The 27,427-nt window shown below is 47.3% G+C and overlaps 2 protein-coding genes and 1 pseudogene across 11 annotated transcripts in view; 2 read left to right on the plus strand and 1 right to left on the minus strand.

Annotated features, from left to right (window-relative positions):
* Positions 1-27,427, minus strand: part of ARHGEF2 (Rho/Rac guanine nucleotide exchange factor 2) — a 51,252-nt gene that overhangs the window by 20,061 nt on the left and 3,764 nt on the right. For 2 of the 10 annotated variants that reach the window (XM_036272132.1, XM_036272135.1), the window contains exons 3-5: positions 14,455-14,572; positions 13,813-13,852; positions 12,564-12,657 (exon numbers count right to left, since the gene is read on the minus strand). In XM_036272132.1, the coding sequence (XP_036128025.1) occupies positions 12,564-12,657; positions 13,813-13,852; positions 14,455-14,572 (252 nt within the window). Of the gene's footprint in view, positions 1-6,748; positions 6,864-12,563; positions 12,658-13,445; positions 13,685-13,812; positions 13,853-14,454; positions 14,573-27,427 lie in introns of those variants that run through there. The other 8 variants (XM_036272141.1, XM_036272139.1, XM_036272133.1 and 5 more) reach the window with 6 other exon arrangements.
* LOC118637592 (small nuclear ribonucleoprotein G-like) lies at positions 17,735-20,863 on the plus strand. Its single transcript, XM_036273167.1, has 3 exons — positions 17,735-17,789; positions 17,874-18,058; positions 20,723-20,863. The coding sequence occupies exons 1-3, from the start codon at positions 17,735-17,737 to the stop codon at positions 20,861-20,863; spliced, it is 381 nt and encodes a 126-aa protein (XP_036129060.1).
* On the plus strand, positions 19,406-19,497 carry LOC118638105 (annotated as a pseudogene).

Raw genomic sequence — 27,427 nt, forward strand, 5'->3', positions numbered from 1 at the left:
TATGAACCCCAAATCGGAAGACAATGGCAGGGGCCCTGGAACAGAGAATTAGAACTCAGGGGAGAGCCCTCAGGTTGGACTCAGCTCCTGCCACACTAGTAGTTAAGAGATGGGGGAGGGGTAGAGAAGCACTGGTCTGGTGCTTAGGGTAGAAAAGGGAAGTGTGGAGGGGCTGAGTCAACACCACAGGGCCAGAGGGCACTGGGCCACAATGCCCTAGCAAGTCTCTAAACTTCCTGGTGGCCCAGGATCCTTCTCTCTCCTACCTCCCCTCAGAGGTTCCAGGTTTGTCTGATGACGAGCAGAGACCCAGATCTAAGACCCCCATCAGATTATTCATTTTTCTTTTCTCCCCTCCTCTCATCCTTTTTTCTCTTCCTGTCTCCCGATCTCCTTTCCATCCCAAGCCCTCCCTCCTCCGCCTTTCCTTTCTCACACTGGTTTCTCCTCCACTGCCTTTGGCCTCTCCTTCCCCTTCTCCATCTACGCAGGTTAAGGAAGCTGACCAGCCTCTAACTCTAGCCTGCAATGTTCCAGGCCTCCCTTTTTCTATTCTGGTACCCACCTACCTGAACCACTAAAAAGTCTCCCTTTGGTCTAACCTCCATCTGCCTCACACTTTGGAAGATCAAATCCTGCTCTGAATAATAACCTTATAGGACCTCAAAGACCAAGTCCTATCTCTTTCTCCCTGCCATACACACTCTGTTCTCTCCTCTCCTGCCCTTCCCAGCCTTCTCTATGACACAAAAAGTCTGAGAACTTATGTTTGAGTGAAAAACAAGCAAACAACATTGAATGTGCATTATAATTAAACATTTTTTAAAAATTAAAAATAAATAAAAGTGTCCTGGTCAGTTTGGCTCAGCGGTTAGAGAATCATCAATCAGCTCAAGGACTGAAGGGTCTTGGGTTCAATTCTGATCACGGGCACCTAGCTGGGTTGCAGGTTCAATCCCCAGCCATGCGGGAGGCAACCAATCAATGTGTCTCTCGCACATTGATGTTTGTGTCTCTCTATCTCTCACACTCTTCCTCCTTCCCTCTCTCTCAAAATCAATGAAAAAATATCCTCAGGTGCAAATTAACATAAATAAAGAAAGAAATGCAAACAAGAACATAAATATTAATATAATAATCATATGAAAAAAGAGCAGCACGTCTAAATCAAGGTCAACTCTAGAACAGGCAGTGCTACAGATCTGCCCTAATGATGCTACCTCTCCCTCCCCTCACCAGATCTCTGCCCTCCACCCTTTTGCCTCCAGGAACACTCATCTGGAAAGGAGATGGAAGGAGGGAGAGGACTGGGACTGCCAGAGAAAGGGGTCTCTAGTGGCTCACCCTCTCTGACATCTATGCCCCATAGAAAACCCAGGTACTCTGTGCCCAGGCTTCTCGACCTCCCGATACTCACCCTCTCTCCAAGTGACCCCCTCTCTAGGTGGGCCAGCATCGGGCAGCAGCCACAGCAACAGCACATCCCAACATAGGCATTGCCCAGCGGCAAGCGGCCCTGGCACTGCCTAGCGCTATTGTCCTGGCGGCAGACTGTACCCGCCCCAGAACTCAGGCTGGTAATGATAGGAGGACACAGGGCCTGCTCACCAGGGATACCTGCTCCAGAGGAGTGAATGGGTTTGTTTGGTTCTTTGTTCTACTCTTTTCTAGGTATTCTTCTTTTTTTTTTTTTCATCCTTACCCGAGGACACTTTTGCATTTATCTTCAGATAGAGCGGGAGGGAGAGAGGGAGGAAGAGAAAGAGAAAGTTTTCTAGGTATTCTTAAGATAAGCGCATTGGTCCCCCATTTATCCACCCACCAGCAGGACAGCCCTTCACCTCCATGCCCCAATCTGTCCACCAAGAAAAAAGCCCATTCCTCCACAATCCACAACACCCACCACCAACATTCAGAGGCTCTTCCTCCTTGATTCAGTTCTCTGCTGCCCAGTGGCTAGAGTTATTCTTTCTCATAAACCCAGTCTTTCTTGCTACATGGCCTTCATCTATACCACTGCTACATCAAAGATAAAGTAAACACAGCACCCAGCACAATGCTGGTATACAACAGGCACTCAATACATGTTTGGAAAGAAAGGAAGCAAGGAAGGACAGGTGGATGGATGGATGTATGGATGGATGGATGGATGGATGGATGGATGGACACCAAGACAAAAGCACCCTCACCCCTGCTCTAGGTGCTTCATTCCTTGTCAGAAGTTCAGAGCCTTCAGTCTCCTCTACACACTTCTCATTTTCTCCTTCCTCCGGGAGGGCTCCCAGCCCTTCTCTTCTCTCACTTCCTTTGAGCTTAGACCTGGAGGCCAGAGGGCCAACCCAAACTTTCCTTCATTGTCATCACAGATCTTGGTCACTTTTAGGAGGGTAAAAGACAGGGTCAATGGCAGAAGGCATTGTAGCTGGTAGTCACAAACTCAAGGGCAGAGGCTGTCTCCCCACTCCTCTGACTTTGTCTCCCAGGGTAAGAGAAGAGGAAAACAGTAACAGACATGAAGGACAAGGCAATGCCAAAACCCAGACCTTGGCTTTCTGTGCTCCCAGTGGGCAGCAGGGGGTGGCAGAGCTGATCCAGGAGAGTCAGAGCCTCTCCAAGGCAAAGCCTAAGCTCTCAGCTGCCCTTGCTGCTCTATCGGGTGTACCTAAACCAAGAGTTCTGGGGGAATCCTGCGGTACTCAGAATCGCTTCTGCTCTAGCTGCAACTGGAGCAGCCCTTTCCCCAAGATGATGAGGCCTCAGTCCAGGCCCTCTCTATGGTGACCAGAAGACCCTGGAAGGTTCCACTGGGATTCAAGTCATCTGTGGCTCAGCCCCTGGCTAGCAGGGCGCAGAGTCATAGGCTGTGAAGGCCACTGAGTCATGGGGATGAGCTATAGGGCTGGGAAATGAGACAGAGGGCTCCTGGCCATGGGACTGGTAAGAGGGTTTGGGATGGTCTCAAAGAGGCTGTGTCCCTTTATGAGCTTCCAGGGACAAGATAAAGGAGACTGAGGAGAAGGCAGCCAATTGAAACACTAACGCCAAAGCCAGACACATAACACAAAAATATATCACTGAGTACCCAAAGGCACTTAATAAATGCTTGCTTGATGAAGGAGGATGAAACACTGGACAAGGGGGTGGGCGCACTAGTGAAGCAGAAGAGGGGTACTAAGGGTCGTTTGGGAATAAAATTAGCCTAGAGACCCTGAGACCCAGGCATCCTGGACCCTAGCCTGCCCCCTACCCAGCCACACCTGTCGGGTCAGAGAGAAAAATCAGCAGAGGAAGGGGGGAGTGATGCAGACAGACGGGCATTTGTGCAAGTGAACAATAGCTGTGCCAGGACTCCCTGCCCTCCTGGCACAGGGCAGGCTGGTGGAGCTGGGAGGGGGCAGCTGCTGCCTGCAGGCCCCTTCCCCCAAGGAGATATAAACAAACCCAGAAAGGTCCAGCCAGCTCCTCTCAGTCATTTCTCTTATCAGCCCCAGGAACCCTGACCAATCTGCTCACTCAAGCTCCTCGGTGATACTTCAAACCAGAGACTGAAGCTAAGAAATGGAACAGCTTCCTCATGTCCAGAGTATGAGCCTTCTACTTTGGTGACCACCATGCAAAGAAATAACCCAGAGCATCTGGGGACGGACAGACAGAAACACATACGTATACTCCAACACAAGCTATGTGCATGCATGGGACTCATACATTCAGATCTGTCCCTTCCCTGATCCCAAGGTCAGGGATCCAGGGAAGCCAGAGGGACTGAGATCAGAGCCCTCTTTAAATCCCTTGGTCAGCCCCAGCAGGTTCTTCTCTAGGCTCATCCAACTCCCCTGCTGTCACTCAGTGACTTCCCTAAGCTGTTGGCTCCCTTCCCCCATCCTTGCTTCTCCCCTCCCCCTCAGCTCTTTCCCTAACCTCCATGACCCCTAGAATCTTTTCCTATGCCCCCAAAAGCTTCCACCCTCCTGGGGATCCCCAACTCCTCAACTTTCCTCCAAAACTGCCCCCCCTCAAGCTCCCTCCTGGCTCACCCAGGCTTCCTCTGCAGCTCTACTCCCTGTCCTGCACACAAAGCCAGCCACCTCTGCATTATTCAGGACAAAGAAACAGCCTTTCTCCTTTCTCCCTACTCCACCTGCCCACCACACTCCAATGCTAGAATCCTAGGGATTCCAAGGAGACCCCCGCTAGCCTCCACAGCCATCCCTGCTTGCTCCCTGGCAGGAAAAAGACCCTTTGTTCTGTGATAAGCATAAAGGTATAAAGGTTAGGGTTGGGGAGGCACTAAAGGGAGAAAAGGGACCTCTGGGTTTGAGGGCCTATGGAGGTAGTAAGTAGAGCAAGAAAAATGAGGGGGTGGAGCGCTGAAGACAGCCTGAAAGAATAAAAATGGACTGAAAAGAAAAAAAGAAGCACGAGGAGGGGAAGCCACACAGAAAGACTTTATGAGGGTGGGAAGCAAAAAGGACAGGTTTGACTTAAATTTCTCCTTCTACAAGGAGGTCCTGGGGAGTAAGGAAAGGAATGGGGCGTGGGGGTCAGGGCTTAGCTCTGAGCCATCCCCCCATTAGGTAGCAGGAGAGACCATCTTCCTCAAATAATCTCATTTCCACAGGCCCCTCTCTACTTCCCACCACAGTATAAAAAGAAAAGAGACAGCTGGTATGCTTGGGGGAGGGGGAAGAAGGGATCCAGGGTTTGCTGGCTATGAACCAACTCCCCCCTTCTGTAACCACAGCTTTCCGGAGGTGGCCCTCCTCTTCCGACCAGCCCAAACTGACAACCTCGAGAGGCTTCTCTGCCCTCAAAAATCCACCCACTCAGCCCCCACACCCCACCCACCAGCCAGATTCCCAACACTCCCCTCACCATAGCCACCCCAGGATAGAAAGAGCCAAGCTTCTACATTCCCAGTTCTCCACTACCAACAAACAAACAAACAAACAAACAAACAAACCAAAAGACCCAGGTATCTGCCTGCCCCCCAGGTTCTCCCAATAATGGAAAAAGGACTCCCAGTATCTATCCTCCCAGACCTCCTCTCTAAACCCCCCCTCTCTCCAGGTCTGCCCCCCACTGGCTCTCCCAAGGCTTTCCTTTTTAAGGTGGAACCAAATTTCCGTGGTTTCAAAAACCTCTCCACCCCCCTTGGCTCTACTCCAGGGTCTCAGCTCAAACGGTTGAAAAATAAACAGACTTTCAGAGCTGGGGCCTGGCTTGGCACAGGGTTGAGAAGAGCCTGCCTGCCACCCCACTGTTCCACCACACTTCAGCCACCTAGCCTAGCCCTCAGTTTGTCTTAGGCCCTACTCAAATCCCCCGTGGTTTTCCTGTTAGCAGAATCTTATCCCAACCCACTAAGGAAAAGTTCCAGGATGGAACCTTTCCCAAGTTAGCCTCAAGACAGCTAGGCAGGCTAGGAGCTAAGAGTGGGTGGATTTCCGCCATCCTTGAAGGCTCCAAAAGAGTACTGCTTCCTTGCCTGAAGATGGTGGTAGTGATCAGCATGGGGTGGGAGCCTGGGGCAGGGCACTGGGGTCCTGGGGTGGGACAGAAGCCAAAGATTAAACCAGTTATTGGCCACATCCTGGCCTTTCCGAGAATGGCTCCGGAGTGGGATACCCTGAGTGGCTGGGCGGTGCTGTCTGCATGTACCACCTTCCTGTAGCTCTTACTTATTCACCTACAAGTCAGTTTCATCACTTCCTGAGGCTGGCTGTGGAGAGATCATGGCCTTTGGGAGTGGGCCTGGGTACAAAGACAGGGATACAAGATACTCAGAAAGGAGTGGCCAAGACATCATGATGTTGGTGGGGGAGAGGATAATTATACACCAGACTCTTAAAATGGTAGGTGAACATCCCCAGATGAAGAAATAAGGGAGCTGGGAGAGGGGGAGGGGGAACAGAAGAGGCACAGTGCCCAATGGGTCAGTCTAAGGGTTTCAGGCTGTTTCAGGTTGTGAGAACAAGGAGTTTGGAAGCTGGTGGGGCAAATAGGGATGGGGGACCCTGTGTTGCAGAAAAAGGGGTTCTCAGGGCCTCTAAGGATGGAGGAAAGGATTCCAACTACACAAAGACCTCTGCTCCCTTCACCTGAGGGTGACCGCTAGGGAGGAACTAAGCCGTCCCTGACCCCAGCCACCCTCCCACCAGCGAGAACTGATTCACAGCTGGAAAGTCCATTTGCGCGGAGGAGCTGACTTTTGTCTGGAGGGGTGGTGTTGGAGGTGATGGTGGGAGGAAGCCGGGAAACCACCCTTTCCCGCCCCCCTCTGCCGGATGGCAGGGACAAAGGGGGAACAACCAAGCCAGTGACTGCAGGGTGTGGGGATGCCGGGAGCAAGCCGGTGGGAGCCAGGCGGAGGGGGTGCTACAGAACTCTCACCACCCCCACCCTGATACACACCCCTCCCTCCCGCTTTCTCCCTTACCCGAGCAACTTTCTTTCCTATGCCCCCAAACACCTGGTTCCGCCGGATCGGAGGCCACCAACACCAGGTTTGCTCTCTCCCTAGACCCCAGCACTGAGGTGGAGCTGGAGCGTGGGTCGTCCACTTCCCCCAACACACCCCTCCCCACTTATAGTCCCCACCCACCCAGCTCGCCTCCTGCCCTGCGAAGCTCCGAAGCTCTGAAGCTTCGGCAATTTTGGTGCCGGGAGACTGGGGGTGGGGTGCACCTGCAGGTGGGTGTCCAAGGGCGCCCTGGGGACAACGGCGGAGGAGAGGGGTTGCAAAGCCCACCTTGATCGCCAGCTCTTTGCTCCGGTCGATACGCGCCCGCGTGAGGGATTCAATCCGAGACATAATCCCCCGATGGGGGGGAGCCGGAGGGATACTGTGGGACCCAGGCGTCCAGCTATTGTGGGGAAGGAGGGGGACGGGCTGCCTCGCACGCGTCGCTCTGGGGACAGGAAGTCGGACTCCCCTCGCGCAGCACCGGCGCCAGTTCCTCAAACCCAAGTCTCCACCCCCCCACCCCCCGCCCCGCGCAGGAAGGGGGAGGCGGGGCGGAGCAGGGCGGGTGCCCCAGGGACCAACTGCTGGGTCTGGGCTGGGGCGGCTCGGAGAAGTGAGGGGTTCCGCAGACAAGTTGAGGGGCCCCTCCAGCACCTGGAACGTCCTCCAGCCCCAGAGATCCGCCTCTGAGCTCCCGTCTTCCTCAAAGCCACCCCTGCCCTGCCCCGCAGCCCTCGCCCCAGCCCAGGTCCTCCTTCCTCCACCCTCCAAGTCTGCTGGACTTAAAGACCCGCAGGCCGGAGGATTCCAGCCGCCCCTAGCTCTCAAGGGAACCCCCAACCAGTTCCTTCCCGACCCTCAGGCCCATCAAAGTAGGCGGAGATGACAGACTCCTTTTACGACTGGGGACAGGGGTAGGGAGAGGACAGGGAACTCAAAGGGGAACTGAAGGCTGGGTCTTTCGAAGGCGTGAAGGAGAGGATTCACTTCCAGAGGACAGAGCCCGAGAGGAGCGGATTCTCCCGCAAGCCCCACCCCTCCGGGACCTTCCGGACCGAGGCTCTGTCCATTCACCTCCGCCCCTGCCAAATACTTGCAGGGTGGAGAGGAATTCGCCACCTTGACTGAAAGCTAAGAAACTGAGGAAGTCCTTTCTTGTGTCTAGTTCTCTCTGTTGCAAGTTAGGTCAGAACTAAAAGACTAGAAACCAGCCTGCCCCAGTCAGGGATAGCTGGGGTATGGCTAGTCTCTCCACAAGAAGGGGGGTGGGGAACGTTCTTTCTAGAACCTTTGCCCCAGCCCTCGAGGCAACCTCCAGCTTTGGTGAGCTTCCTGCTACTGGGAAAATTCTTCCTCTACTCCACAGCTATACCCACTCACATTGTAGCTCATTTCTGCCTCCTAGGTCCTCCCATTTCTCTGGAGAAATCACAAGCACAGAATGCCCTGAGATAGAGCATCCCATGTTTGCGGAGTCCTGCCCAATTCTGGTCCCAAAAGGTATGGGGGAAGAAGGGAGGAAGTCCAGCTCAGATCTAGTGGCTCCCTGGCCCAGCTGGCTGGGCAGCAAGGCCAGGCTACAGGTTTCAAGCCCAACTCAGCACTCTTGTAGGTGCCAATTTTAGCTTTTGCCACTATTTTGGGCTCCACTGCCTCACCACTGGCTGAGCTGGTTGGGCTCCTCACCCACAGCACCACCCCCACACTGCTCCTCTGGCTTTCCCTCCTGCCTAGCAACTCCTTCACCTCCTTCACCCATTCCCCTGTTAGGATCCTTATATAGAAAAGACCAGAAAAAAGGAGAGGAAAGAACCATGCCTGTTCTAGGCTGAATGGAGAGCAGAAAGCAGAAAGGACTTTTTCAGGGTCATGAGAAAGGCTGATTATTCCAGGACTGCACCTGCAAGGGAGACTTCCTGGAAGGTGCTAGAGACTCCCTCAAACCAGCAGTCCAGAGGCTCCCAGGCTCCGGACCCCAGATTTACCTACCCCCACCCCAGTAGGCAGCCAAGGCTGAAGAATGTACTAAATTTAAAAACTGCCAGAAGTCAAAACCCTGGCCTCTTGTCTCCACCCACTGGGGGTGCCTCAGCTTTTCTCCCAGGCCTGGAGGTGGGAGGGTTCTACAAGATAAGAATGGAATCTTCAAGGGCCAAATTCTGGTCTGAAAATCCAGTAAATCTGAGACCTGAATCCCAAAGTTTTTTGAGGGATCTCTCAGTCTCCAAACTCAATTTAAATGGTCTCTATGAAAGAAGAGGACCTGCCTGACTGGTGTAGCTCAGTGGTTGAGCATTGACCCATACACCAAGAGGTCACTGGTTCGATTCCTGGTCAGGACACATGCCCAGATTGTGGGCCAAATCCCCAGTGGGGGGCATGCAGGAGGCAGCCAGTCAATATTCTCTCTCATCGATGTGATGTTTCACTCTCCCTCCCTCTGCCTTCCTCTCTCTCTAAAATCAATAAAGAGCCCTGGCTGGTTTGGCTCAGTGGTTGGAGCGTCGTCCTGTGGACCAGAGCGTCTCAGGTTCGGTTCCCACTAAGGACATGTACCAAAATAAATAAATAAATAAAATAAAATAAAGAGAAAAAAAAACTGGCATTTAAAAAACATTTTAAGTATAAATAAACACATTATAAGAATGTAATTTTTTTGCCCTGGCCGGTTTTACTCAGTGATTAGAGCATAGGAGAGTCCCAGGTTCAGTTCCCACTAAGGGCACGTACCTTGGTTGCAGTTTGTCCCGGCCCCGGTTGGGTTCGTGTGGGTGGCAACCACTCGATGTGTCTCTCTCATGTCTGTGTTTCTCTCTCTCTCTTCCTCCCTCTCTCCCTTTCGCTCTATCTGAAGATAAATGCAAAAATGTTCTTGGGTGAGGATAAAAAAGAAGAGAGAAAATGTAATTTTTTTAAAAGAAAGAAGAGGACCTAACCCTCCAACCCTCTCCTGTCTCCCACCTCAGTCTTCAGTCTACTTTTCGTCCCACCTGCTATTTGTCACACTGCGCCCCACGCTATGCTCTTCCTCTTAGGAGATGAGCAGCAAGGAAGAGGACTTGGGGGTTGGGAAAAGGAAACCAGTCTACCTTTAAACACACCTAGGTTTTTAGTGAGCTAGGCCTGCATCTTGACTTAATTTCCATTTTCTGTATCCTCTGAAACAGTGAGCACTTTTCCTTTATCCGTAGCATCCCCTGCCCCTCCTTCCAAACCACTTTCATTCCAACCCCCTCTACTCCTATCCAGTGATACCTCCCAGATATTCAGAAATTATTTTTAGATACACAAAAATAAAAGCCAATTCTAATTTCTGTTAGAATCTAAAAGTTGCCACCTTCTTCTTTAGCTCATTTCACCTAACAGATGTGTCCCCCACATTTCAGGGGTGGGGAGACCATCCCAGGGAAGAACCTGGTTGTTAGAGTCATGGCCAGTAAGTGAGCAGATGGAACCACAGGGATACCTGGGCCCAAGCACTCCGGTGCTCGGAAGGAAGCTTGCTTTTCCTCGTATTACCCTGGACCTTGTGAGTTCTGGGAGGGATGATTATGACATAGCTGACTCCAGTGGCCATCCATCAGAAGATGGTGGAAGAAGAGAAGATGGGGATAAACTGTCATGTTAGCTTTAATGACAGGCAGAGGCCACATTACAGTAGGTTTGCAATACAGTTCCCCCTCTTACTAACTGTGGGATCTCGGGCAAGTAATTTGGCCTCTAAGTTATCTTGTCTGAAAATTGGAGATTAAAATATTTATCTTTCCCAGAGTGTTATAAGAATTAAATAAGATGACCTCTGGAAAAGTGTTTGTCAACTCTACAGTGCTAGTCAAATAGGAAGGAATAAGCCACTTCCTTCTCTCACTGCTTGGCTGAGCTTCTCTCCAGCCCCACCCTTGATGTTTACCTGCTTACAGCCCCTCTCCTAAGCTGGAAGGAAGGGGAAGAAGAGATTTGGTGACACAGGCACACACATTCATGAAAGAAAATGGACCAGGAGATGACAGAGGAAGACAGGACCAGAGAACCTGGTGAAGAAAGGCCAAATGGGACAATGTCCTGACTTACTCTGTCGCTTTCCTGCTCTCTATCTGGGCTCCAGAGTCTCTGCCCACATTCCCCTTAGCTGGGTTACTCAACCCCTCACCAAACTGTTCGACCAAGGGTGGGCAAATAATCTGGATGGCCCCTGGGCAGTACTGACTCCCCTACCATTTCCACCACAGGAAAAAGGTGATTCTTCCAGCAGACTCTACCCTCTTGAACTGAGCCAGAGAGCCTGTGGGGAGATGGGACTCAGACCCAAGGCCTCATGTTTGCTTTGCTCTTTAGAGAGCTCTGCTCCCCGGTGGGAGAGGACAGGCCTCACTGCCCCACCTGCCCTCCCCCACCCCCAGCTTTAGGCTTCTCCAGCTGCTCCTCCTCTTCTCAATTAGTGGTCTCAAGCCTCAACTCTCCACCTGTAGTGAGAAGATGCTAATGACCTGGTTTTATCTGTGCCTTCCCTGCCCACCCAGAGGAAGGGGAATCTTGGCTAAAAGGCTGGCAGAGGAGAGAGGCCTGGCACTGTGGGTAGAGCCAAAAGGAGCCTGGACAAACTTCCTAGGCAAGACTCCTAGGATTCTTCCAGGTAACTATGATGATGACTTCACTGGGGTATCTCTCAATGCTCCAGAGCCACCCTGGGCTGAGAAGTGCATGCATAATTGGGGAGGCCGCCAGAGGAAAGGGGGTGGCTCATTCTACCAGTAAATGAAGAAAATGGATATGAATTCAAGCAGCGGGCAGAGCTCCCGGTTTCACCAGAGCCCAGACACTGGCGATAAGGAAGAGAGCAGTGTGGCTTCACCTCCCCAGGGTTAAAACCACACATGGCCTTCCAGTGGTTCTCAACCTGTGGGTCGCGACCCTTTGGGGGTTAAACGACCCTTTCACAGGGGTCGCTTAAGACCATCAGAAAACACATATTTCCGATGATCTTAGAAACTGAGACACCACTCCTCTATCCATCTCCGGGCAGATACGCTCACATACAACATGAGGAACTGTATTAAAGGGTCGTGGCATTACGAAGGTTGAGAACCACTGCCTTACACGAACGCTGTGCTTTGCTTCCATGATCATCTACTTCCCTGGCTGCCACTCTGCCTATAGTCTAATTCCAACTCTTGCAGCTGCCGTATCCACCCATAAAATTATGAGTGTATGCCCAGCTGGTGTGGCTCATTAGATTGAGCTTCGTCCCATGGACTGAGAAGTCCATGTTCGATTCCCAGTCAGGGCACATGCCTGGGTTTCAGACTCAATACCTAGTAGGGGGTGTGCAGGAGGCAGCCGATCAATGCCTCACTCATATCGATATTTCTATCTCTCTCTCCCTTCCCCCTCTCTAAAAAAACAAATTAATAACAAAAAATTATGAGTGTAAAAGCACTTTACAAACTAATACTCTATGAAGAAGTAAAAAGTATTGCTGTAATTATTATTATTATGATGCCCAATGGCTATGCTTTCTGCTGCCCACCTCTTAGCTATGTGAGGCCTAAAGAAAGGGAGGGCTAGTCCACTTTATAGTTGCTGAGGCTCCTGGCCATCTCTTCCAGCTATCCACGGCTGGCTGCTAAGCTACAGGCATGGGAAAACCAGGAAAGGTGATTTACTGGAATACAGGGAGGAAGGCTGGGAGAGATAGCATGTGTTCCCTTAAAACTTGAACATCAAGCCCTGGCTGGTTTGGCTCAGTGGTAGAGTGTCGCCTGAGGACCAATGAGTCGCGGGTTCAATTCCAGCCAAGGGCATGTACTCGGTTGTGGTTTGTCCCTGGCCCTGGTCGGGGTCATGCGGGAGGCAACCAGTGGATATCTCTCTCCCACACTGATGTTTTTTCTCTCTCTCTCTTTCTGTCTTTCTCCCTCCCTTTTTCTTCCTCCCACTCTATGTGAAGATAAATAGAAAAATATGCTCGGGTGAGGATTAAAAAAATATAAAACTTGAACACTGCCCTGAGTCTCTGTCTACCAGGGGAAGCTGGAGAGGGAGTGGACGGTGGGGTGAGGCAGTGAGTCCCAAGCCTCCTACTTTCCCAGCTGACTCCTACCTTGGCCTTTCCGGTCATGCCCAACAGGAAGCTGAAGGTCCGTCGCAGGGAGGAGCCTGTCCAGGTCCCCGAGCCTCCTTGCAGTTGGCTACAGCTGCAGAAAGAGAAGGAAGAGATTAAAAGATACTCCTAGAGAGATGGTGGATGAAGGTGCCATGATGAGGAAAGAAAGAGTGGAGAGTTAAGGAGAAAGACTCAGAGAAAGGGTGAGGAAGAGAGAGGAAGGGCTCAAAGAGAAAGTTACTCCCACGTCCCCCACCTCCAAGGACTTCCTGGATGTGGACGCTCGAGTTTCCCAGGCCCTTCTATTTATGAGGAAAACTGCACGCTCCTCCCAGATAAATGCAGACCCACCCACCCCCTACTTAATCCAGGCCCAATCTCTTCTCTCTTGCTGCTTCCAACGGAAGTGATCTGGGGTGGGGGCTCTCTGGGGTGGCATTTTTCCCTCCTAAAACAAGAGCCCTGTGTACGACCCTCTCTGCTTTTGGAAAGGGCCTCTGGGCCTAAAGCCAATAAGGGCTGAATTTCCTGGGATTTCATCAGCCCTATCCCATGAGCTAATCCCAAAGCCAGAGCCAGGAGGATGTGTCAGCTAGAGATTTTCAGGACCACAAATCAGAGCCTGATATCTTAAAGGGCCCATTACTAGCTCTCACACCCACACTGTCTTAGAGGGCTGACCCACTCCAGTCAGGTTTCAGCTGTACGAGCCAAATAAACAGGTGCTGATTTAGCATGCGTATTGACACAGTTATTAAAATCTCCCAGCCTCCATGCAGATTCCTGAATTATGCCTTCAGCCCCTGCCCTCTCCCCTTAGTGTTCTCCTTAGAGGTATTGCCCAGCTCTCCTTAGAACCACTCCCCATTGGTCAATTACCTGAGCCATCCAAAGATGATCCATGGTCCTGGGTCACTGTCTCTCCCGAAGACTGTCCAACAGCCCATCTGCCAGCTCACCTTTCTGGCACTGACAACAATCAGCAGCTCCCACTCTCTTTTATTTAACTGACACCCTGGGGTCTGGATACTCCTTTTCTTTCTTTAATTTCTTCCCCATCCCACGGACTACCAGGAACCTTCCAGAGCCTTCCCTGGCCAATGAGAAGAGGGTCAATTCTATGCAGCCCAGGGAGAAAGATATTTGGAGGTCTTTGATTAGAAGTGTTAAGGGGAGCAATGTTGTAGGACGCACTGCCCCTCCCCCATTTGGGTCTTTGAAGGACTAAAAATCTCCCCAAACTCACCTTTGGCTGAGGTTGGCAGCAGAGGACTGGGATAAATTTCCTGCCAACACAAAAGGAGACGAGAAGTGTCCAGCTGAAGCCAGACAAAGGCGTCCAGGGCTGCCTCCCCCACCCTCTCCACCTGGATCAGGTTCCCAAGCTGCAGGTGCATGTGACGCCATTCCTGAGGGTGAGCTCTGGGGAGTAGGGAGGGAGGGCGGGGTCTGAGCAGAGCTAAAGAACTCAGAAACCGGGGAAACAGAGCACCAGGTTTATGTGAAGAAGGGGGCTGGGGACCCAGTGTCTCAGTCCTGTTTCTAGTAATTGGGGAGCACAAGGGTTTCACAGTAAGCTCCCAATGCCTCATCTTGAGGACAAGGTACAATGTGGTTAACTGTCCTCTGTCTCTGGTGATAAGGGAAGCTGGAGAGCCTCAGGCTGTCCTATGTTCTCCTTCATTGGAAGGAGAGTGTCAGAATGCCTGAGTCCTGAATTCAGATCTCTCATTTGAATAAAGGCATTTTGGGGTTTCTAAAATGTTCCCAAATTATAGTTAGACATAACCCAGGATAGGTCTGAACCCTAAACAGCTTGCCCTGAGGAATGGTAGTGAGACAGACAAGGGGAGTGGCTACCACTGCTTTGCTCCCCACATTGACTCACCAGCTGGATCTGAGCCACCCAAGAAGCAATTGATGCCACTCATGGATACAGACTTGGAAAGCATGCCAGTGGCTGAGTGGTCCAAAGGGCCAACAGATGGATGACAGGAATCCTGACCCTAGAATCACGTCAAGAATCCTCATACAAAGGTTAGGCTTCATCTATCTCCCCCGCTCCCTATGCTTTTCACTTTCCTACACAGCATGGCCCTTCTTCAGGGCCTCATGCCTTTCAGGCCTCATCACAACCCATATCTGGGATATTCCACTTGAAATAGTTGGGAAGTTCTTCCTGCTAGTTACCAGTCACCACTCTGGGCAATTCAAGCCCAGGCTGCCTTAATTTGAAAAACATCTTAGAAAAGATTTACCCTGAATGGTTTCCAGAGAAAACAAACTCAACCTACCGAGGCCAGACAAGTAATAAAAAACAAAACAAAACAGCTTAGTCTGTGTGGTTCAGTGGACTGAACATTGTTCCATGAACTGAGAGGTCCCGGTTCGATTCCCGGTCAGGGCACGTGCCCGGGTTGCAGTCTCATGTCAATATTTCTATCTCTCTCTCCCTTCCTCTCTCTCTAGAAAATCAATAAAAACATATTTTAAAAAGACTCTGTGATGATTTTTTTTCTCTTTATTGATTTTAGAGAAAGAGAGGAAGGGAGAGGGAAAGAGAGATAGAAACATCGATTGGTCACCTCCTGCATGCCCCCCACTGCAGATTTGGCCCACAACCTGGGCATGTGCCCTGACCAGTAATCGAACCAGCAACCTCTTGGTGCATGGGTTGATGCTCAACCACTGAGCCACACTGGCCAGGCTGTGGTTGGTTCATTTTTATTGTTGAGTAGTATTTTGATGTATAAATTCATTACAGAGTCTTGCTGGTATGGCTCAGTGGTTGAGCATAGACCCATGTACCAAGAGGTCACCGGTTCAATTCCCGGTCAGGGCACATGCCCAGGTTGTGGCCCAAATCTGCAGTGGGGGCATGCAGGAGGTAGCCAATCGATGTGCTCTCTCACTGATGTTTCTATCTCTCTCTCCCTCTCCCTTCCCCTCTCTGTAAAATCAATAAAGAAAAAAAATGAACCAACCACAGCTCACCCAACAATATGCATGAATCTCACAAACATAAAGTTGAGTGAATCGACACAAAGACTTATATGCTGTATGATTATGTTCATATAAAATTTAAAATAGGCAAAACTAATTGAGAGATGCATATAAAGGTGGTAAATCTACAAGGAAAATCCATCTCAAAAGTCAAGAAAAGGGTCATCTCTGCCAGGAGAAGGAGGGTTCTAAAGGGGGTTAGTCTCTTTTATTTATTTTTTTATTCTCACTCAAGGACACCCTTCCATTTTGTTGTTGTTGTTGTTGTTCAGATAGAGTGGGAGGGAGAAAAAGAGAGAGAAGCATTGATGTGAAAGGGACACATCAAGTGGCTGCCACCCGCATGACCCAACCAAAGCCAGGGACAAACCACAACCAAGGCACGCGCCCTTATCGGGAACCGAACCTGGGTCTCTCCGGGACCGCAGGCCAACGCTCTAACAGCTGAGCCAAACCAGCCAGGGCTCATTTTTTTTTTAAAGTGGGTGGTTACATGGGTGTTTACTTCCTAGTTTTTACTATGTTGTGCATGTAATGGATAAGTTTTATATGCTTTTCTGTATGTAATATTTCAAAAAAAATTTTTAAACTTTTGAAAATATCTCTGACTTAGAAATTTTAAAACATCCTTTTTAATAAACTTACTGGTCAAAGAAATTATAATAGAAATTTAAAGATACTTCATAACCACAATAATAAAAATACTACAGAACAAAATTTGTGGGAGATAGCCAAAGTGGTATTTCAAGGGTAATTTGTAGCCTTAAAATACTTATATTGAAATTTTTTTTTTCTTATGCTCTCCTGAGGACATTTTTTTATTTTTTGTTTAGATAGAGTGGGAGGGAGAGAGAGGAAAAGAGAGAGAGAGAAACATCGATGTGAAAGGGACACATTGAGCGGCTGCCTACTGCACAACCCAACCAGGGCCAGGGACAAACCGCAACCGAGGTGCGCACCCTTAGCGGAAACCGAACCTGGGCCTCTCCTGGACCGCAGGCCAACGCTCTAACCGCTGAGCCAAACCAGCCAGGGCTATACTAAAAATTTTTAAAGCTGAAAATTAATGAGCTATGCCAACTTAAAAGGTTAGAGATATAACAACAAAACAAACCCAAAGAAAACCAAAGGAGGGATGTAATAAAGATGAAATTAGCCTAGCTTGTGTGGCTCAGTGGTTGAATGTCAACCCATGCACCAAGAGGTTGCTGGTTTGATTCCCAGTCAGGGCACATGCCCAGGTTGTGGGCCCAATCCCCAGTGGGGGGCATGCAGGAAGCAGCTAATCAATGTTCTCTCTCACGTCGATGTTTCTATCTCTCTCTCTCTCTCCCTTCCTCTCTCTCTAAAATCAATAAAGAAAATATTTTAAAAAATAAAAATAAATAAAGCAGACATCAGTGAAGTAGTAAACAGATAAAATAGGATCAATAAAGCCAACTGTTTTTTAGGGAAGTAAAATAGATAAACCTCTGATAAGAGTGATAAAGATCCCTGGCCAGTATGACTCAGTGGTTGGTGCATCAGCCCTCAGACCAAAGTCATGGGTTCGATTACCAGTCAAAGGCATGTACCTTGGTTTCAGGCTCAATCCGGGCCTGGTCAGGGTCAGGCAGGAGGTAGCCAATCCATGTCTTTCTCCAGTCAATGTTTCTCTCTCTCGCTCTCTTCCTCCCTCCCTCCCACTCTATCTTAAAAAATCAAGGAAAAATATCCTTGGGTGAGGATTAAAAAAACGAGAGAAAGAGAAAGAAGTCACAAACAAAAGTAGAATGGAAAAGTGGAGCTAACGAATCAATGGGCTAGAAGGGTCAGTGACATCAGACGCAAAAGCCAGGCATAACACGAGAGTTTAAGAGAGGCCACGGATTATGTTTGGAGCTATCTTTTTTTTTTTTTTTATCCTCACCTGAGGACACTTTTCCATTTTTTTTGTTCAGATAGAGTGGGAGGGAGAGAGAGAGAGAAAAAAAAAAATCGACGTGAAAGGAACACATTGAGTGGTTGCCACCCACATGATCCAACCAGGGTCGGGGACAAACTGCAACCGAGGCTCATGCCCTCAGTGGGAACGAACCCGGGTCTCCATGGACCGCAGGCCCACGCTCTAACCGCTGAGCCAAACCGGCCAGGGCTGGAGCTATCTTTTAGCTCGCTTAGACACCATGAGCAAAGCTACCCCTCCCAAGTTAAAAAATTTTGTGGACAAGAAGTTATCGTCAAAGGGACATAGACAAGGACTAAAAATCTGACTCACATAGTACTTGAATTTTGTAGGGGTTAAGATCATGGCCTTAAAGATAGTGAAATTAAATGGTGGCAGACATATCCAAGGAATATTGCAGGGATTTGAGTCCTTTATGAATCCTGTGACAGATGAATGCGTGAAGATGGCAACTAATGGGCAACAGAACAATATTGAAATGGTAGTAATACCAGGAAATTCCATCATCATGTTAGAAGCTTTCGAACGAGTATCAAGAATGGCTGTATTGCCCTGGCCAGTTTGGCTCAGCGGTTAAAGCGTCAGCCTGCGGTCCGGAGAGACCTGGATTCGGTTCCCGCTAAGGACACGTACTTCGGTTGCAGTTTGTCCCCGGCCCTGGTTGGTCGTGCGGGTGGCAGCCACTCGATGTGTCCCTTCACGTTGATGTTTCTCTCTCTCTCTCCCTTCCTCTCTCTCCCTCCCACTCTAGCTGTACAAAAAATGGGAAAATATCCTCGGGTGAGGATAAAAAAAAAGAAAAGAAAAGAATGGCTGTATTCACCAAAGAAATCAACTGCTTCCACATGTCCCCTCTCCACAGCACCTGTTTTACTACAATATAAAAATCAAGTCGTCTCTCCCTCTCCCTTCCTCTCTTTAAAAAAAATAAAATAGCCCTGGCCTGTTTGGCTCAGCGGTTGGAGCGTCGGCCTGCGGTACAGAGAGACCCAGGTTCGGTTCCCGCTAAGGGCACGTACCTCGGTTGCAGTTTGTCCCCGGCCCTGGTTGGTCGTGCGGGTGGCAGCCACTCGATGTGTCCCTTCACATCGATGTTTCTCTCTCTCTCTCTTCCTCTCTCTCCCTCCCGCTCTATCTGAACAAAAAATGTCCTTGGGTGAGGATTTAAAAAAAAATAAAATAAAATAAAATAAATCACCCTGGCTGGTTTGGCTCAGCGGTTAGAGCATCAGCCCGCAGATCAGAGAAGCCTGGGTTCAGTTCCCGCTAAGGGCACATATCTTGGTGGCAGTTTGTCCCCAACCCCTCAGTTGCAGTTTGACCCCGGTTGGGGTCATCTGGGTTGCAGCCACTCAATGTGTCTCTCTCACATCGATGTTTCTCTCTCTCTCTTTTTCCCTCTCTCCCTCCTGCTCTATCTCAAGATAAATGCAAGGGTGTCCTCAGGTGAGGATAAAAAAAAAAATCAATAAAGAAAAAAAAATTTTTTAAAGAAAAAGAAAAAAGCCTGGCTGGTGTGGCTCAGTGGTTGAGCATCGACCCGTGTACCAGGAGGTCGCTGGTTCACAGAGCACATGCCCAGGTTGTGAGCCCGATCCCCAGTGTGGGCCATGCAGGAGGAGGCCAATCAATGTTCTCTCTCGTCAATGTTTCTGTCTCTCTCTCCCTCGCCTTTCCTCTCTCAAAATAAATAAATAAATAAATAAATAATTTTTTAATAAAAATCAAGTCATGTCCATTTTCACATTGAATTTTTGTTAAATAAACTTTTGTATTTGGTCAACAAAAAAAGAAAAAGAAAAGTGGAGCTAACTACAGAAAGAACAGTGATTAGAAAGATAAAGGAATAGTACCCCAACTTAATGCCAGTAATTTTAAAAAATGCAAACAAGTTCTCACTTCGGCAGCACATACACTAAAATTGGAACGATACAGAGAAGATTAGCATGGCCCCTGCGCAAGGATGACACATTCCATATTTTTGTCCTAGGGCACAACTTAATAAACCACACTGCTACCATTAAAAAAAAAAAATAAATGAATAAATAAATAAATAAGCAAACAAGACAAATTCTTTAAGATATATATATATGAAATAGAAAGTCTGAATGGTCCTATTAAAGAAATAGAATCAGTAGTTAATATTTCTATAAACAAAACAAAACACACTAAGCCAAAAACAGTTTCATAGTCAAGAGACAGATCTTTCAAGGAATAGATCACTGAAATCTTTTTAAACATTTTTTTTCTTTTATTGATTTTTTTTCCTTTTTTTTTTTTTTTGTACAGATAGAGTGGGAGGGAGAGAGAGGAAGGGAGAGAGAGAGAGAAACATCGATGTGAAGGGACACATCGAGTGGCTGCCACCCCCACGACCAACCAGGGCCGGGGACAAACTGCAACCTAAGTACGTGCCCTTAGCGGGAACCGAACCCGGGTCTCTCCGGACCGCAGGCCGACGCTCTAACCGCTGAGCCAAACTGGCCAGGGCTCTTTTATTGATTTTTGAAGGGAGAGTGAGAGGTAAATAGAAACATCTATGACAGAGAACATCGATTGGCCACCTCCTGCATGCCCCCCACTGGGGATTCGGCCCACAACCTATGCATGTGCCCTGACTGGGAATTGAACCAGCAACCTCTAGGTGCATGGGTGGATGCTCAACCACTGAGCCACACTGGCCAGGCTGGCAAGATTTCTTAAACATGACCAAAAGCACTAATTGTGAAATAATTTATAAACTGGTCTTTATCTAAATAAAAACTAATGCTTATTAAAATACACTGTTAAAGTAAAAATACAAGTCAAAGACTGGGAGAAAATATTCACAATACAGACATCTGACAAAAGACCCAAATCCAAAATATGTAAAGAACTTTTACAAATCAGTAAGAAAGACAAGCTGGTGTTTGCATCCATCTCTCTCTCACTGCAGTGCAGCAGCTAGCTCACGGATTTCCATCCAAAGAAGAGGGGTAAGTAAAGAGGTCTCTATACCATGGCTTGTACAAAGCAGACTGCTGGCAAATTGACCAGTAGTAAAGCACAGAGGAAGCAAAGCTGGCTACCAAAGCCGCTCTCAAGAGTGCGCCCTCTACTGGAGGGCTGAAGAAACCTCATTGGTATAAGCCTGGTTCTGTAGTATATTGTGAAATTTAGGAGTTATCAGAAGTCCACTGAACTTCTGATTCACAAACTCCCCTTTCAGCAAGAAATTGCTCAGGACTTCAAAACAGATCTACACTTCCAGAGTGCAGCTATTGGTACTCTGCAGGAGGCACGTGAGGCCTATCTGGTTGGCCTTTTTGAAAACACCAACTTATGTGCAATATCCATACCAAACATGTAACAATTATGCCAAAAGATATCCAGCTAGCACATTCTTAAAAATCCACTATGATGGCCCTGGCAGGTTTGGCTCAGTGGTTAAAGCGTTGGCCCGCGCAACAGAGTCCCGGGTTCGGTTCCTGCTAAGGGCATGTTTGGATGGGGTCGTGTGGGTGGTGACCACTTGATGTGTCTCTCGCATCCATGTTTTTCTCTCTCTCTTCCTACTTCTATCCCTCCCACTCTATCTGAACAAAAAGAAAATGGAAAAACGTCCTTAGATGAGGATAAAAAAAATTTATTTATTTTTTAAATAAAATTCTCTTGCCTGGCTCGTGTGGCTCAGTGGTTGAGCATTAACCCATGTACCAAGAGGTCGCCAGTTCGATTCCTGGTCAGGGCACATGCACAGGTTGTGGGCCTGATCCCCAGTGTGGGGCATGCAGGGGCGGCCAGTCAATGTTCTCTCTCATTGATGTTTCTATCTCTCCCCCTCCCTTCCTCTCTCTAAAATCAATAAAGAAAAAAATGTTTAAAATTTTTTTTCTTATTCTTGTTATTGGTAGTTCTGAACATTAGGTCTCCCACACACACATACACACACACCATAGGGGTCAAAGTACCTAAATATGTGATTACTAGTGGAAAATAGGAAACAGAAATCAAGTATTGGAAGTTTTTCCATTTTCATTTCTGTGTGAAGTTTTAAAACATAAATGCAGGACATAAAGCATTAATGCAAGTCAGAGTGTTCTAGTGAACAAGTTTCAGCAGTTTCAACTTTATAACAATTATAAATAAACCTGTTACATTGTTCTGGACCATGCTAGTATATGGATTAAAAAAACACACACAATTTCTTATTGATGGCAACTAAATGGTGTTTGTAGCATTTTTATCATACAGATTCTGAGTTGTCCTACATGCAAGTACATGTTTGTTTGTTTTTAATTTACTCACACCAGATGACTATTGCTGCGTTAGATGTTGTCATTTTTTTATTTGACAATCCAAGGAAAGAGAGGTCAATGTTCCTGGCTAAATAATCAGGTAGTGCATATTTTTAAAAATTCTTCACGCCACCAGTGTTGAAAATCGCTGACCTAGAGGAACAACTACTTCCCTATTAGGGAAGGCCTGGGTCAGTAGGACCTCATTGACCTGTTTTGTTCCTGACCATATGAGTCAGGCACAGGGAGGGAGGTCAGGGCTACCTGAAGGAACCGGAATTGACTCGTCTGAATCGGAGGCCCAATGACAAGCAGTGCACACTCCTTTAAAACCAGCAGCTGCGCCCAGCCAGTGTGGCTCAGTGGTTGAACATCGACCCATGCACCAAGAGGTCTCTGGTTCGATTCCCAGTCAGGGCACATGCCCAGGTTGTGGCCCCAATCCCCAGTGTGGGGTATGCAGGAGGTGGCCAATGATGTTCTCTCTCATCGATGTTTCTATCTCTCTCTCTCTCTCTTCCTTCTTTTCTCTAAAATTAATAAAGAAAAAAAATTTTTTTAAAAGAATACTCAAAATAAATGAATAAATAAGTAAATAAATAAAACCAGCAGCTGCGCCCTGGCCAGTTTGGCTCAGCGGTTGGAGTGTCAGCCTGTGGACCAAAGGGTTTGGAATTTGATTCCCAGTCAAGGGCATGGGGTCTTGTGGGAGGCAACCAATCCATGTGAGATGTTTCTCTATCTCTCCCTCCCTCCCTTCCACTCTATCTAAAATATCAAGGGAAAAATATCCTTGGGTGAGGATTAACAAAAACAAAAACAAAACAAAAAAAACCTGTAGAGGCCTTATGCATCAGAAGTGTCAGCCTGGGCCAACCTCTGTGGGAGGGCTAAGTAAAGCAGACTGACATCTGCTGGGATAGGATGTGACGAGATTGGTCCTTGGTCCTGGTGGCTGCACACAAGTCAGCAGACTCATGGTGGTGGACATGTGTAGTCCCAGGTAGAAGGTATGCCTCATATGCTCGCTCATCTCAGGGATTCTAGATCCTGGTTAATTGACTTCCAGTCACGGACCTTGTTGGGACCACCGCAAACCGCTGGACCTCCCGACCTTCCCTGTGCATTGCCCTCTTGGGAAGAGGGTTTCAAAGAGCTGGACACTAGTTGCTAGAATGCCACTGAACTGCTGAATATTTCCCCAGTGAGCTTGTTGACAGTCAAGGAGAAGCCATCCACTAGGAGAGGAGAGCACGACCCCACCCTGAGTTAAGGAAAAGATATGTACTTGTGAGCCCTGTATTTACCTCTGCAAGTAAATACTCTCTATAATGTGTTCAACCGTTTTTCCCCCAGGGGGCGTTCGGGTTCCTGGAGGTACTGCAGCATTGGGTTGATGCACAGCGCCGATGGAGCGCGCTCCTAGTCCATCTCCCTGCTCCAAAAGTTCATTCATTTAATATGCTGTCCTCAGAGGACATATTGGGTGTTAAACTGATAACTACATATCTCTATGCTCGATCTTGGACCAAAGGCGGAGAAGCTATACAAGTACATGTATTTTTGTAGTTATTATTGTTGCTTTCTGCACATACCCCAATCATAACGGGATCGAATCTACAACCCAGGTACATGCCGTTAACCTGGGAATTGAACCCTTGACCCATTGGTGCGTGGGGCTCTAACCACAGAGCAACACTGGCCACGGCGACAAGGACATATTTTTATTTATTTCGATTGGTTGCCTCCCATAGGACCCCAAGTGGGCGGGGATCAAATCTGCAACCGAGGTACAAGCGCCTTGGCCGGTAATAGAACCTGCAATTCTTTGGTCCACAGGCGGGTGCTCTAACCATTGAACAAAACTGGCCAGGACTCACAAGTACATATCTTTAATGTAATCTGTCTTCTGTGCTGTTCCTGTAAGTTTGCTGTTAAAATACATTGAACTATGAAAAGAAAAAGACAAGCTGTTTTAAAAATTGGGCAAAAGTCCTGGCTGGTTTGGCTCAGCAGTAGAGTGACAGCCTGTGAACCAATGAGTCGTGGGTTTGATTCTGGCCAAGGGCACGGACCTAGGTTGTGGTTTGTCTCCTGCCCTGGTAGGGGTCCTGCGAGAGGCAACCAGTTGATGTGTCCTTTTCACCTTAATATTTCTCTCTACCTTTCTCTCCCTCTCTCCCCCTCCCACTCTATCTGAAGATAAATGGAAAAATATGCTTGGGTGAGGATTAAAAAAAAAAAAAAATGGGGCAAAACACTTGAAGACATTTCACAAAAGAAGATATTCAGATGGCCTATAAGAATATGAAAAGGTACCCAACAAAATTTTTCAAGAGGGACATGTAAATCAAAATCATAATGAGATACCTCAAAGACAACCATCAGAATTAAAAACTTGACAAAAGAAATATGATATACCTAAGAATAAATCTAACATATATCCACAAGATCTCAATGGAAAGAACTATAACACGATTGAAATACATTAAATGGGGAGCTTTACTATGAAAACATGAATAGGAAGAAGCAATGTTATAGAGATGTCAACTTTCCCCAAATTAATCTTTAGATTTAATGCAACTGCAATTAGTATCTCAAAGGTTTTTGAAATGTTTTATATATATTTTATACTTCAATTAATATGTTCTTTTTAAAATTAAGAAATTCTGTTTATTTAAAGACACCATAGTAGAGGAAAGCAACAAACCACTTTTCTCTATCTTGGAGAAAAAAATAATTGCAACACATATAACCAAAAAAAAGGATTTATATTTGGAATATATAAAAAACACATTCAAAAGAGTAAAGAAAAAAACCTCAAAGAACCTAATAGATAAACGGGCAAAAGACAAGAAGAGAAATTGCACAGAAGAGGAAACACGAATGACCAATACACATATGAAAAGATACTCAATTGCATTTGAAATAAGGATAATTCAAATTAAGACCACAATGAGATATATAATCACTAGGCTGGCAACATTAAGAAGTCTGATGATTAAATGTGACCCGTGAATCCATAAAAATGCTAGAAGAAAATGTAGGTAACAAAATTTCGGACATCATATGCAGCAGAATTTTAACTGATACATCACCTAAGGCAACAGAAACAAAGGAGAAAATGAACACATGGGACTACATCAAACTCAAAAGCTTCTGCACAGCAAAAGATACAATCATCAAAATGGAAAGGCAACCCACTGTATGGGAGAACATCATTGCCAATGATACATCAGATAAGGGGTTAATTTCCAAAATATATAGAGTACTCATACAACTCAACAAAAGGAAGACAAAGAACCCAATTAAAAAATGGGCAGAGGAGCTAAAGAGACACCTCTCCAAACAGGACATATAAATGGCTAAGAGACATATGAAGAAATGCTCAACATCACTAATCATCAGAGAGATGAAAATTAAAACAACAATGAGGTATCACCTCACACCTGTCAGAATGGCCACCATCAACAAACCATCAAACAAGTTTTGGTTAGGGTGTGGAGAAAAGGGGACTCTAGTGCAGTGCTGGTGGGAATGCAGACTGGTGCAGCCACTATGGAAAACAATATGGTGTTACCTCAAAAAATTAAAAATTGAACTGCCATTTGACCCAGTGATTCCGCTTCTAGGAATATACCCTCAGAAGCCTGAAACACCAATCAGAAAGAATACATGTATCCCCATGTTCATAGCAGCACTATTTACAATAGCTAAGATCTGGAAACAGCCCAAGTGTCCATCAGTAGACGAATGGATAAAAAAGCAGTGGTACATATTATACACAATAGAGTACTATGCAGCTGTAAGAAAGAAAGACTTTTTATCCTTTGAGACGACATGGAGGGACCTGGAAAGAATTATTCTAAGTGAAACAAGCCAAGCAGAAAAAGACAAATACCACATGATCTCACTTATATATGGACTATAATGAATGTAACAGTCTGAGGAATAGGGTAGACCCAGAAACATGGAAGTAGGGTACTGACTGACAACCCTCAGGAGAGGGGGTGGTGGGGGTAGGAAGAGATAAACCACAGAACTTATATGCATGTATGCATAACCAATGGACATAAACAACAAAGCCAGGGACAGGGCAGGGGGGATGGGGAGGAGGGTGTCTGGGGGAAAAAAGGAGAAACATCTGTAAGAAGTCTGATGACTCCAAATGCTGAGTGTAAAGGATATGGATCAATGGGAACTCTTATATACTGCTGACAAGAGTGGAAACAATTTGTCATTATCTTGTTAAAGTGAACATCTGTGCACTCTGTGACCCAAGAATTCCACTCCTTGGTATATACCTTGGAAAAATTCTAGCAAGTGTGCACCAAAAGATGGATACAATAATGTTCATAGTGACATGCTTCATAATGGCAAAGAATGGAAATTATGCAAATGTCCATCAACAGAAGTATGCAATGAAAATGAATGAACTATAACTTTTTACAACACAGGGATAAAAATTAGAAACAGAATGTTCAATGAAAATGCGAATTATAGAAAATTTTGTACAGTATAACATGATGGTTTTTAAATTCAGAAACCAGAAAACTATATATATAATATTAGGTAATACATATATTTAAATATTTGTTGTTAATCCTCACCCAAGGATATTTTTTTCCATTGGATTTTAGAGAAAGTGGAAGGGGGGGGGGGGAGACAGACAGACAGGAAAAACATCGATGTGAGAGAGACACATTGATTGGTTATCTCCTGCACACAGGGGCTGGGGATCGAACCTGCAACCCAGGTACGTGCTCTGACCTGAAATCAAACCTGTGAGCCTTATGGTTTGCATGCAGGCTGACGCTCAGTCCACTGAGCCACACCGGCCAGGGGCTGTGTTAAAACTTTCTTTTCTTTTTTTTAATCCTCACCAGAGGATATTTTTCCATTTATCTTCAGATAGAGCAGGAGGGAGAGAGGGAGAAAGAGAGAGAGCGAGAGAGAGAAATATCGATGTGAGAAAGACATCAATTGGTTGCCACCTGCATGACCCCAACCAGGGCCAGGGACAAACTGCAACTGAGGCACGTGTCCCTGGCCAGAATCGAACCTGGGACTCTGGTTCACAGGCTGATGCTCTAACCGCTGAGGTAGGGGATAGTCCAATGTTAACTAAAATGAAAGAGGACTGACAGCATTTTATTTCCTTCCGCCTCCACTTTTACAGCATTAGCACCTTTATTATTATTATTATTTTCTTTATTGATTTTAGAGAGAGGAAGGGAGAGAGAGATAGAAACATCGATGAGAGAGAACACTGACTGGCCTCCTCCTGCCTGCCCTCCACCAGGGATCTGGCCCACAACCTGGGCATGTGCCCTGACCAGGAATCGAACCCGTGACCTGTTGGTGCATGGGTTGATGCTCGACCACTAAGCCACACCGGCCGGGCAGCATTAGCTTTCTGTTTTGAAACAAAAATGTTTTATTTCATTTTAAAACTATTTTAAAAAGTAAATGAGGCCCTGGCCAGTTTGGCTCAGCGGTTAGAGCATCAGCCTGTGGACCAGAGAGTCCAGGGTTCGGTTCCCGCTAAGGGCAGTACCTCAGTTGCAGTTTGTCCCCAGCCTTGGTTAGGGTTGTGCAAGTGGCAGCCACTCAATGTGTCTCTTTCACAGCGATGT

This window comes from Molossus molossus, unplaced genomic scaffold, assembly GCF_014108415.1.
Source record: "Molossus molossus isolate mMolMol1 unplaced genomic scaffold, mMolMol1.p scaffold_m16_p_20, whole genome shotgun sequence".
NCBI classification, from domain to species: Eukaryota; Metazoa; Chordata; class Mammalia; order Chiroptera; family Molossidae; genus Molossus; species Molossus molossus.